Source organism: Tinamus guttatus, unplaced genomic scaffold, assembly GCF_059628265.1.
Source record: "Tinamus guttatus ecotype Peru unplaced genomic scaffold, ASM5962826v1 Tinamus_guttatus_pri_ptg000327l, whole genome shotgun sequence".
NCBI classification, from domain to species: Eukaryota; Metazoa; Chordata; class Aves; order Tinamiformes; family Tinamidae; genus Tinamus; species Tinamus guttatus.
This window is the reverse complement of record NW_028288861.1, coordinates 4,960,842-4,974,630: the sequence shown is the minus strand read 5'-3', so window position 1 is coordinate 4,974,630 and position 13,789 is coordinate 4,960,842. Positions and strand designations below refer to the sequence as shown.

Here is a 13,789-nt window from a genome sequence, read left to right as displayed (position 1 = left end):
TAAAACATTAGGGATTCATAAGCAACTGTAGGAGCTGTAATTCTGTCTTCCCAAGAGAAACTGCTGGGACTACACATATATCCCTTCCTAGGGCTAACCCGAGGTTAAACACCATCTCCCAGCAGCAGTACAGCCAGGCTGCTATTTTTTCCCTCCTCTATAAAGCACTGCACAAGTCAAGTATTTCGAGAGAACACCGGTATAGATAAGCACATACATAATGTACACCCCTTCCCTTTCGGGCTGTTAATGTCACCATGTAAGACGAGGTGTTTTGTTTTGCCCCCTCGCCGCGAGCTGCGGTGCCGCAGAGCCCCGGGCGCTCCGTGCGGCGCTAGGTGGCGCTGCCGCCCAGGCGCGGCCGCCATCCCGCGCCGCCCCGCGGCGGGCCCGGCCGCACGGCCTCTCCGCGGAGCGGGTGAGCGAGCTGCGCCCCGAACACCGCTGCACACGGGCTCCGCTCCGCTCCGCTCCGGGTTTTCATGCTGCCCTCCATCCTTACAAAAACTCCAGGTTTTCTGCATGGCATATGAATAAGGAACAAAAAATGAATAACAACAGACCGAACTAGTTACAGACAAACACATTTGAAGCTTGTAGTTTATCTCTTAAGAATATTCTTATATAGTAAGCCAACAGGGTAAGTTGCAAATGTTTTCCCTATAGGACAAAAGGGCATGAAACTTGCACCTTGCAAAATATTTTCACTAATGGGAGTGCAAGTCTGTACAGATTTTATTCCTTCTTAAAAATGGCTTAATGAGGAAAGACATTACAAACATTTTCATACTAATGACAAACACTCCTGTTTAATTCTGTACATCTGAGTGGTCCCACATAGTTCAATAGGTTTACAGACATGCATTTACAAACCTATGCCCTAAATGCACCCAGTTCTCTGGTTTTGTGCATACTGCTGAGAACAGAAGTTTCCTGCTTCATGGAACTACTGCATCTTTGCTCATTTTGGCCTTGGCAAGTGCACTCCAGTGCCCTGGGTGGCCACCCAGCTGCAGCTGGGTTCCACAGAAGACAACTCTCCCAGGGCAGGCTGACCAAGTGAGGCCTTACTAAGTAGGCTTGGCTCAAAGCATTTCATAATTTTGGTTTAACAGAGGACACTGGGAGACACATGTAGATTTCTAATGTGTATTTGCTTCCCTATTCCCATTTTGCAACACCAAAGTGGAGCTGCCTCTCAATGTTAACAACTGTATTTCTTACTCAACACCAAATTTCTCAAACAGCAATAAAACCAAACCAGTATCCCTTCAGTTTTAGTCTCTAGTCAGAGAAGATGGAGGGCACAGCACAGAGCCTCCATCAGAGCCAACAGAACTGGCTTCCAGGCACAGGAGACAGCCTGAACACACAGCCAGCCAGGCACACAGCTCATCGCCCGTGGCCTCATTTGCTGCAGGAGCCACACTACAAACTGAGGTAGCTGCAAGCCCTGCACACTATATTTTTCCCACCCCCCTCTGAACATCATAGAAAAAGATTTTAAATCTTCCTCCAGTGAGAACTGGCCCACATGTAGGGAATGGTGTTGTTCCCTACTTGCACTTCCCGTGCAGTGCGCGTTACTCCAGCATGTGCTCCAGCCCTCTCCCCACAATGTGGCTTTGGTCCAGACAAAGGAAAAGAAAAGGCTGTTTGAAGCAGCAACTCTGCATGGGAGCAGAAGATGACTCTGCAGTGTGTGCTGGCAAAGGACAAACAGGAAGGAAAAAAGTGAGGAGAATCCTATGGGAATTTTGAAAGACAAAAGGGAGAAAAAAAAAAAAAAGAAAGAGATAAAGGAGAAGGGACATAGAACAGAGGCTAGAAAACAAAGCTAGTGATGTAAGAAAACCATTTATTTTACTCTAACCAACAAAGCCCCTAAGCTATTCTTTCTAAGCTATATGGCAACATAGCTCTTTACCAATAGTTCTGAGATACCTAAATAATCTGGGTTTTGTCTTAATACATTTTCAAACAACATCTACAACAAAGACACTAGTTGTATCTCTATCATTCTGAGTCAATAGCTTTGTCAGATGCTCTATGTGAGGCAACGCATTAGCAAAGAAAATTTAGCTAGTAATGAAGAACAACAGGCAAAAGACATACAAACCCCAGATACTGTAACTACAAAAATGAAGATAGTGGTTTGAATATCAATGGAGCTCACTATGAAATCTGTAATTCAAATAGTTTAATATTCTAAATATTTATTCAATAGCATTAACAACTAGAAATAAAACACAGAAATATATATATAGAAGGAGACCTTATAATTCATTTCATTCATTCATGAACCTAGAAAGCTTCTTAAGGAGAAGTGTGAGTCATGAAAACTATTCTCACACATCTCAGATCAAAAACATTTAAACTGCAGGGTGTTAAAAACACTTAAGTAAAAGAATCCTCATTTATTCCACCTGAATTGTGAGATACAGTATTGACAGTATTTTGCCTTCTTTGAAAGCAAAATTATCCAAGATGTAGTGTTTCTATTAAGTAATTAGCTTCCTTCATATGTATACTTTCCCTATTTAACTTTGCATTAATGTCTTGTGTCGAACTGCTGGTTGAGATTCACAGGGTGGCTATTTAAGGTACTCTTTTAAGATTATATGTATCATATACAAGAACCCTGAGGAAGCTGCACTGTAGGGGGTGCAAGTAGCTGCACATTCTGGACTCCCTGGCTCCACTCATTTGCCTTCCAACAGGCAAAGCAACCTTGCACATGCTCTGCTGTCCTTCCAAACTACTCCTCTTCTCTTTACCTGTACCCATCAGCTGTTACTTTCAAACACTTATTTCTCCTCTGTGCTCAGGTCTTACACCTGAAGGCATCTTTTCAGTCTTTCATTTATGAAAGTAAAATTTTCAAAGCACAAAGATAGTACCATTTATACTATGAAATTACTCCTTGAGCGTACTTCTTGCTACCCAGTGTCAAAGAGACTTTATTTCTATGTCAGCCAGCAAACATGGGGTGCTATGCAGACAGTAACCAGATTTTGAAGAACCACCCATCTGGCTAGCTACATTTCTTTTTCTTTTCAGCTCCTCGCAAGTTTTCAACCTTTCTCCTTCCAACTAATTTAACACACTTCACATTTACTGCTTTAGTCCATTCATCTTTCCTCTTAATTACCTAGTCTTTCCTGGCTTCTCCAGAAACCCAACCAAGCTATTCATACCCAGAAATGCCGGTTTAGCTGCCTGTGAAACCTGCCTGAGGACAAGAACTGGTTTGGAATACCTGAATTTCTTTAGCTCCTGCACAGGATGAGGTCACTTATCTGGTATCGCCTCTTTTGACAGTATAAAGACACCAAAAATGGTGACACTCTACTTGATGTAATGAGTGTTTAAACTGAGTCAATGACAAACATGCAAGCAATTAGCTTCAGTGGAGTTACTCACTTAAAGAGTATACTCAGTATTCTGTGTGTCAGGTGATGTTTGTATTTTGTCAGGGTACTAAACAGATACATAGACATAGAATACCCATCAATACCTATGTAGAACAACAGCCTAATTACCAAATTATAGCTCAGCTTGAGGCTAACTGCCATCACACAAACAGATTAAATGACCTACTACAGTGAATTGCTGCATTCAGTCAAATATTTTTGGAGAGAGAATTGAGAAGAATGGGATAAAAAGCAGAAGCGGAGGAGGAATAAATGGATATATATATATATATATATATACTAAATAGCAGTCCTGAATTTCTTTTCTGGTATTACATGCATGTATGTAGGTTAATGATGAATATGAATTTATTTCAGAACACCAGTCACAGTCAGATTATAACCACTTAGAAAGACAAATAGGAAACTCCTTTCCATATGTATTACCTGACACAGACTGCAGCCTGGCATTAGCAGTGGTTGTACTCACTTTCTTCAAGATAAAGGGCTTGTACCTGAAGAAAAACTGTATATGACATGATTGTAGGTGTTTTTGAAATGTCTAACCACTGCTCAAGACAGTTATCCTTGCAGGCCAACAAAGGAGAAAAAATACAATTTATTCAAAATTGCAATATGCTTTTTCCTCAGCTACCATACACCAATCAACAGGAAGGAAATCACAAAGTGCTCACAGACTCCAGTAGATTACACACACAGTGAAAACTTACCAAAGATCTGTCAAAACTTTGGAGTATTACAATCATTAGCACAGTGCTACTTTAAGCCTTCTAAATGGTATGTGTTTTCCAAGAAGAAACAAAAACATTACTCTTATAAGAACACATGTTCCATCCCTTCAAGGGAGACAGAATCATAATGGACTTCACAAAACCTGTAATCTTCCTCCAGGGATTCACTTGCAGTAGCAGGAGGATTTATAAAGTTTGAGGTGGAACTGGTAGCTGGGAATTCTTTGCTCCCGTTTTGGGTCCCTGCTTGCTACTCAGCCCATCGTATGAACGATCACATTCTTGATCACCTGTCTCTGCCTCTGAGCATTCTCCTTTAAGATAGTTACACAGAAGGCATTAGTCAGGTATGGGCAGAGTACATAAACACTGCAGCTTAATCCTCCAGAGGTATCTCACACAACCACAACCCAGTACTAGGCAGCGGAGACTTAACAGCAAAGTGGGCAGCTCTGCCATATAGAAAATATGTGGACAAGGGGATGCAGGATCAGTTAGCCTGTCCTTAGGGCTACATCTTAATACAAAGATATACAGACACATCATTTGTCTCCAAGGGAAATGCAGAACACTCTTGCTGTGCTTAATTGCTTCTTGGCTATGAGATTAATTGGCTTACTAAGAGATCACACCAACTCACAGAAGGCTCTTCAACAGTTAACAATACAGAGCAGGATTTTGTTCTGAGGAAAAAAGCTCATACAATTCAGGAGGCAAACACCCAAAGATATTTAAAATCATAAACTTGTGGAACTTGTTTACACTTCTTACTGAAGCCCAGGAGTTCTGGGTTACTGAAACATTCATGCTGCATTTCTGGCTCTCAGACAGCCGTCATCTTGCAACTTGACATTTCTTGTGTCAGCTCTCATAATAAAAAGCCCAGCAGGCAATTTTAACAATGAAGCCAGCTAAAAAATTCCTTACATTTTGTGCAGTTTCCTGTGCCTGTTCTTTGACTGCTCCTTCATGCCATATTATATCTTTTAGATACCTCCAAAACATAATTATATGCAATTATAAAATGAAAAAGCAACAAACTGTACCGGTTTAATGAATAAGAAATATTTCCAGAAAGAAATATATCCACACTGAAATATGTTAAGCAAAAAAGTTGGAAATATAATAGTTCTGGTTTACATTGTTAACTAAGTGCATGTTATAAAATATTATCTAAGTTATAATTATATGTTTCAATCTTCAGGAAACAAGAAGCCCAGGAATCTATTTAGCACTGGTGTGTGCATATGTCTACATGAAAATATACATACTTTGGCAAAAATCACAGCTACCATGATTAAAAACTCCCTTTGGAATTCTCCCCTTCAAATACAAATCATGACATCAATGGCCTTTAACTGAAAAATGTTAACATTACTAGATTTTACTCATACCATCAATCTACTATTAAGATTTTGTTAGCAAATTGTCATCAGCAGGTACTATTATCAACACACTTTTTCATCATAATTAAAAGCTTGTTATATCTAGTAAACATTTGTGTTTGAATCACATTATGAGACAGCCTAAGAAAGATCACAACTAACACCTGTGCAGAACATTAACTCTAATCTTTCCTCAGAGCCTATTAGTAGAGTACACTGGCTCATTTTTCTAAAGCTTGTATTAGCATGTAGTAATATAACAGCAACATGCACAGAGAAGAGGGAGAAGTAACCATTACATTTGGTCAGTAGACACTTACACACATTAATGTATTGCTAAGTCCAAACTAGAAGTTCAGGAATAACTGTTTTCAAAAATAGCCATATCTGAGTGGGTGTGAGATTTTATAGGGCATTTTTTAACAACTAGATAAAGAGAGTGGTAAAACACCTGCCATCTTACACAAGCATACTTCACAAGCATACTTCAATTTTCTTCTCTTGAGTCCCTAACTGCTGAATAATCTTAGCATCCATTGTAGGACAACCTTAGGATACCAGTGGCATTACATGTGCTACTCTTCCCATATATCTTCTTCTTCCCAAATTACGCATCATTCATGATGCCCAAATAGACTGCATTGTATGTCAGTAGCTGCTTAGATGCTACTGCAGGAGAGCATTCCCTTGGAGAAGCTCAAGCCAGTATTAGACACTGGTCTGATCTTTTCCTGCGCTAGAGGGGGCTTAAATACTCCAAACAGTATACATACCTCAAGAATCACACCTAAAGACCCCAAATCCTTAAAACCTAAATTGAGTAATTCACATACTGATATCTCTACCTCCCCTTTCACTCAAGCACAGAAGGGCAAGTACCTGGCACTGGTATCTTCTAACCCTCCCAGCATTATTCGAACCCAGGCATTTTTACCGAGGTTCATTCCCTGGTCTTCTGGAAAGAAAGCCCAAACTAAAGAAGTTCAGCACACGCTACACTGTTTATTTGTTATTCTGATTCAGTCAGCAAGCCGGTTCTACTACCACCTAGGTCCCGGATGAAGGCCTCACCAGTTAGGCCCTTCCTGGCTCTCAACATATCACACATATCAGCAGACGAGCAAGGACTTCTTATTTTTCTATGCAGGCATGATACAACCCCAGATAGGAATTTCTTACCGTTTTTGCTTCCCCCAGCACTCCTCACAACTCTTTCATCCTTTTATTGAACTCTAACCAATAGCTTTGTGTCTAAATTGATACCTGAAAACAGGGCCAATCCCAGCTTTCCCAGTCAATGGATCTTCAGTAACATTTACGCTCTTTTGGCCCAGAGCATCCATACAGAGCAAGAGCCATGGGTCTGTATAAATGTGCTATATCAATACACTTGCTTACTTAATTGTAGCAGTATTAAGAAAACTGCTATACAGACCATACAATATTGGCAGAGGAGGGAAAAGGACACTCTTCTTTAGCCTAGAGTTGTAGGGTTTTAATCCATTTTAAAGAGAGTGATCTATTAACATTTTTCTTAACGGTTTAAAGTTTAAGTACCACCAGTATGCATTAGCAAAATATTGAAGGCATAAAATTCCATTTGAAAATTGCATGGCTACAAATATGGCCGCACCAATAATTACAGATCACAGTTTGCCGTTAACACTAATGTTTGCTTTTTTGAAAATTACTGAAGAGAAATAAGTTAACTGAGTTTTTATAAGCTAACATAGTCAGTGGCAATACTAAAATGCTTAAAGGTTAAAAAAAAAAAAAAGAGCCTGCAGAGGCAAGAGTCCTCACAGACGGTCAGTTAGAACCAAAGGAAAGTTTCCTGCTTGAGGAGTTTTAGACAAACTCAGATTAGATAAATATCACTACTCTGGTTGTCAGGTCAGTTTATACAGGTCCTATCTTTTCAATAGATAAGTAATTTATATATTTTGTTGCAATAAGCTAAGGAAATAGAAGGGACATTGCTCACTGCAGAGGCCCCTGTTGCTCTATAACTATCTGGAGAAGGAACAGTTTAAATTAACACCAGGGATGCTATTATCAACTGTTGTTACTGAAACCACTCTTCATTACTGCAACTAGAGGTTGTGGCCAATAAATCGTAACTATCAACTTCACAGAGGTGAAAATATTATGACAGTGCCCCTAACCATGTGTTGTCTTTATGCTGCTGTAAAGCATGCTAGAACATGCTAAAGACATGTTTACACAAAACTTTTCCATTAAAATTGTCACTCTAAACAAGACTTTTTTGCGCTCTTCTACAAGTCAGGACTATGCTCTGGGCATGGAATTGGAGAGCAGGGCACAAAGAATAAAAAAGCAGATCCACTTAACTATTCAGAAATGAAAATTTCATAAGAAATCCTGTTTTGTATATTCAAGCCCAAACGGTGAGAAACAAGTATCCTCCACAAAGCCCAATGTTTGAAATAGTTAAACTATATTTACCAGCATTTACACTTGATTGTTCTAGTAGATTTTTCATTCTACTGAGCTGTTTAGAACAAAGACAAAGCAAATAGATCTTTTCAAACATCCAGTTGCTTCCTTTAGAGTAAATCTTGTGTTCATAAAGGGTAGAATAAATATAGAAGATATATACTGCAACACAGAAGTATAAAGCTAGAGTACATAATGTATTTGATCTGAAAAAACAACAAGAATTGCAGTACCTTTAAAGCAATACCAATAAAGCAATACCTTTACAAACACTTTACACAATCTGCAATAGTTCTGTTTTTACCTAAACAAACCCTATAAGCAATTGTTTACATAGTAGGTGAATAAATTTAGGTATATGGAGCTGGCCAACTGAGGATGTTGGGACAACTGCACAAAGTACATATGAGTAAGGATTTAGTTAGAACACACCCATTCTTCTCCAAAAATACACATATTTCACTGATACAAGTAAAATATAAACCTATATTTTTACATAAATATATTCCACTAACAATGTACCATGTAGTAAATTTATCTTTCACCACACTTTCACAAAGAGACATTTTGATATGCAGCCAATTAGGCAATGCATTTCTAGCTAAGGTGTGCTTACCTAAGACACTGGGTTATAAGAAAACCAGACATCACATCTGTAGTTAGCCAGACTGCATCGGATTTTGGGGATTGCTGTGCACAAAGTACGATGGCTTTCATGTTATAGGTTTTTAGTCATATTGCTATTTATCGGGTGTTTCAGTTCCCCACAACCAAATGACCTGATATCAGATTAGATTAAGGTGAGACTTTGAAAATTGCCCAAAGCCTGGGAGCTGAGGGCAAAATAATTTTCTACATATTTCCCTTTAAATGATTAATCTAACATGGAAACACCATACATTACACTGAGAACAAAGACCCAAAGTATTGTTAGCAAACTTGCGATACGAATTCCCTAGAGAGCCTTCAGCTGTGAACCTTTTACATAATCACAGTTAAATAAGGACCTTGAAAATTTCAAATATTAAGTCATTCAAACCTCAGTGGACACTGAAAATGTTAGGGAAAAGATCTTTTTAAGAAAAATTCAAATGTGGTTTTATTTATACCTACTGATATCATAGTGAACATTCCTGACTCAGGGAACACAAGCATTCAAGCTCTATCAAACTTCAAATTTTTGAGATGAATTTGCTCAGAGAAGGTTAAAGCTTTAACAGGATGAGAGCACCTGAAATTTATCAAGTGTCATTAAAGAGTCCTTTCAGCACAGGCCCTAAAGGCAAAGGGCTAGTTAACTAGTTGAGTACAAAAGTAGCAGTTATATTTGTGTTAAGACTGATGACCAGATAACTGATTATAATCAAGGCATTCCAGATCTTGGCAAATCTTGACAAAAAAAGACTGTTTGCTAAGCAATTTTTCTGTAACGGAAAATAGAATAAGAGTCTGCTATGACATGAAAACCAGCCCCATCCCCACAAGGAAACTGACAGCCAGAGAAATCAACTTTAAGTGTTTAACACAAGTAGAACTATGTGAAAATAGAACTGCATTGCTTCCAAGGCAAATAAGCTATGGAAAAAATGAAAATATTGTTGCATTTACAAGGTAAAAATTATATACAGTACATACTGTGTTAAAGAGTTTTGTCTCAAGTTTGTGTCATTCATTGTTGTCTTTATGATTTGAATGAAGGAGTAGTTTGAACAATAACTAAATTTGCAGATGAAACCAATATTGCACTGGTGGAAGGTACTTCAAGTATATCAGAAAGGCTGGTGTGGAACTGAAAGTGTCACAGGTACAGTGGGAAATGGTCTGAGGAAGAACAAAGGTGCCATTCAATAACTGACAGCTTCAGAATTATACAGAATTAAAAGTTGAGAGCCACTCTCACCAGCAATGGATAAGAGTTGAGTAGGTTGTGCTGTAACTTGAGCTCCAAGCTCCTTTGCTACATCACAAGCTGAACATGAATCACCCACTTCCTGCTGTTTTGGAAAAGAATTACAATCACGTTTTATAAATTAGAGCAGGTTTTAGATCACATTTATGTCAAAATTTCCATGTGGGGTGGCTGGCTGTGTGCTCTTACTGACTTTCAACTTGCAGTATGAAGAAATGGGCAAGATTTGTTCTCATCTGGTTGTTCATCTTACAGTGTTTCTTAACATTAACTCTCATAATAACATTATCTTATTCCTAAAATTTAAGTGTTATATTGCAGATGCATTGTTTTAGTACAGCAATTGCATTATGACTTACTTATTAAAATATTAATTATCAAGACAGTTTTTTTTTTCCCTCCTTAAAAACAGCATTTGAAGCAGTTTGCTTCTCTCATCCTGGACTCCAAAGCAGGGGAGAAGAAAAAAAAAAATCACCTAAAAATAGTTTTCCTAATTATGCATTTAAAATAAGCATCAATTAGCTGCAGATGCATTGAGTTCATTATATTCATGAGGAACGCATTTTCCTTTTCTCTAAACATGTCTATTACCTTGACCATGGCAGGAATTACCCTGTTCTATACATCTTACAGAGCTGGGTCTAAAATTCCAAGAGCCCTAATAGCGTTATTTTTCTTGAACTGAAATACTACTGCCACAGTTTTTTTTTTTTTTTTTCCTTAGCTGATTTTCATTAAGCAACAGAATGCAACTGGATACAAGAGTAAATGATATAAAATGAAAAGTCAGAGGAAAGCATTTCTACAAAATCTGCTTTTCTGGAATCCTATTTCTTTGACTGTATAGGATTTTCAAGACATACAGGAGAACTGTATTCATAATATTCTTGAACACACATTTCTGACACTTTTGCTGTTACCTAAGATCTTCATAAAAGTTTATTTTGTAAAAAAAAAAAAAATCATAATTATATCTGCAAATGCAAGTTCTGATAATGAACAGGCACACATACACCTACAGAAAGACAGCACTTCTTCCCTGCAAGTCCTGGTCTGTATACAAATTGTTTGACAGCCTCAGTGACAGGCCCTCCCAGTCTGACAGGCCAGATATGTTAGTCTCTGCCCAGTTTTACAATTGCATTAACCAGATCCCTTCCTAGTTGGGAACAATCCCTAGGCAATTTAGGAGCTGCTTACATGGAAAAAACATTAGTAAAGAATTTTATGAAATACTGATGACTTACTACTTTGCAAATAAACTTTAAAAAAAAACTGCAAGGAATGCTATTAATTCACTGACCCCCTTGGAAATAAAGCATTCTGGAGGATGAATGAAGGGGAGCTGTGTGTACAGAACATCCTTCTTTTGCAAGCAGGCACAAATCAGTTCTGCCTGTGCTCTGAGCTGGTCCCGAGCTCCAGGCAAGTACAGCCCAAAGGCTCCACAGCTCTTCAGTCTGAGATTAACTCTGTCCGGCTACTGCCACAAGCCGGGGGTCAGCAGAGTTCGTGCCTGCCTATGATAACACTTTTTTAGACATACTTTCTAAGAGACTATTGCATGTTCTGGCCATAACCTTATTAAAGGCTAATAATGTCTGGAGCATTAAAAAACTAATCAGCTCTAATTGGTTAGCATTGATTATTGTACAGTTATTCTATGGTGAGTGTTAGTACGCAGAATTATATTTTAAGACTGCCTAAAGCCTCAGTCCTAAAATAAACACATAAAATACCATAGCGCTGAGTAAGAAGGAAAGCTCTGTTTGCATAAACAGGCCTCAGAATGCAGAACTCTCAAGACAGCTCAGTTTGAAGAGATAACATGTGCTGCTATTTTTGGCAGTTGTTTGCTGCCTTCAAAAGCATGCTTCATCTGCTGCAGCAGACCAAGCCATGCAAACACACACACAGGTCCACTGAATACTAATTTGACATTTGACTTTTGCCTTGAATTTCCTTAATTTTTTAAAAGATTCAACACTGATATTTCAGTTTGACACCTGGACAGCAGTACTATTTAAAAGAGATTTTTTGGCAAAGCCCCAGTTTAGAAATGCATTCTCTTAATGACGAAGTAGTAGCTGTTTCCTTGCAATGAACACTGTAATCTGACCAATTCGTATTTCTTACAAAAACGCAGACCTAAGAAATCACTACATTTTATTTACCATTTTGTAGTCCCATCTGAGTTCAACCTTCAATGTAACCTTTACACAACAATGTCCCTGAAACCATCTTAGTTTTCAAAAGAGCTGCTGTACTCACTGAACACAGACTTGGAGATTTCAGGACTGCAATTTGTTAAAAATGGGAAGATTTCTGGGCCCTTCTGCAGACTTCCAGCCAGATACCTGCAAATTGGTGCTCATGGACTGTCAACGTGTTTATAGATATGTTCATGACAGTTGAATTAAGTGATGAGTAAATAATGTTGCAAGCAATCTGCAAGTGAGGCACTTGGTTTTCCTTCTAGAAGGATTTATTTACCTTCTAAGCATAGAGGCTGTCAGACATACTACTGCAGTTAAACAAAAAGGCCTTTAATTTGCTTTGCCAGCAGCAGAGCACAGGAAAACACCTTCACTTAGAAGTCTGCAATGTAAGTTTCATCCTACCTTCAGCTGTACTAGATGCACATCCACATGCTTGCTATCTGAATCCTGCTGCACAGAGTATGTCAGATCCCTGACTCTTTCCGATGTCATCCGAAGCCATGTCTCAATTTCTGGCAAATGAAGAACAATCTTCCAGTCTGCCCCAGTGTGGAGAGGAGGAGGTTTTTCATACTGCTGGCCAGAATCAAGCTCCTTCATCACATCCTCTTCCCCATCCTTTTCCACTGTAGGCGTCATGTTTATAAGCATGGGAGACACATCAGAAGGCATGGGATCCAGTTCTTGTGTTCTCATGGGAGAAAGTGCCACATCCATTGCTAACGTGGGCCAGTCTAAACCATAATTCTTCCCCAAATACCTGCAAATACAAAAAGAGAACCTTGAAATAAAAACATTTTAAAAATAAAACTAACTTGAACTTTTCGGAGAGATCATACTTTTAAAGTAGTCTGCTGTAAATCCACAGCAGAAGTCTAAGCATAAATAGATCTTTAAATAAGTTTTGCTGTTTGGGGAAAAAATAACACATCTCACATTTCTAACACTGCAAAAAGTCACCACCTTGAAAATGCTACTTTTCATTGCTGCCAAGTGTGTGCTGGTTTCCTACAATTATTAAGAAACAAGTTCACCACCAACAAAGCTAATAGAACTTACTGAAGTCCAGAGCTAATATAGATATGTATTTGTAAACTAGCATGAATTAAAACACACTAGGTCACCTGAAATTATTATATGAAATTAGTGAAAGTTCATTTTTCACAACTGCTCACTTGACTTTGGATCACACACAAGGTCAATTTTGAAGGCAGATTTAAGGCAACATTAAGGATATTTGGTTGATTTACTGTAGGTAAGTTTTAGTTTTGAAATTGGAGTTTTGTTATAAAAATTGCCGCATCGAGCAATGATTTTATACCAAAGTTTATAAGATAAGAATCCACAGGTTAGCAAAGTACACACCTAACACTAAAATATCTCAAGTGCAGTCATACTCAACCCCAAAACATTCGTCTTCAACACACATGTAATGGGTGTAATTTATTTTCATAAGTATAGAAATGCTTAAGAAGATCTTTTCCAAAGATGCTTACTTGTGATCAAGTAAAAGTTTTCAGTAAGGCTATGACAGACGATAATTGTCTCAGTGCAGTTTTGTATGTGATGAAAAGACATGCTGGTTCTTACCAAATACAAATTGCTTTGAGCATCTATCTGTTTATATATGTGCTCTCCAATGAAGCATATT

At 38.3% G+C, this 13,789-nt stretch overlaps 1 protein-coding gene across 2 annotated transcripts in view; it reads right to left on the bottom strand.

Annotated features, from left to right (window-relative positions):
• Positions 1-12,912, bottom strand: part of AKAP6 (A-kinase anchoring protein 6) — a 203,735-nt gene extending 190,823 nt beyond the window's left edge. For both annotated transcript variants that reach the window (XM_088529284.1, XM_088529285.1), the window contains exon 1: positions 12,541-12,912. In XM_088529284.1, the coding sequence (XP_088385410.1) occupies positions 12,541-12,855 (315 nt within the window). In that variant the 5' untranslated portion in view covers positions 12,856-12,912. The remainder of the gene's footprint in view (positions 1-12,540) is intronic.
• Positions 12,913-13,789: the final 877 nt, after the last annotated feature.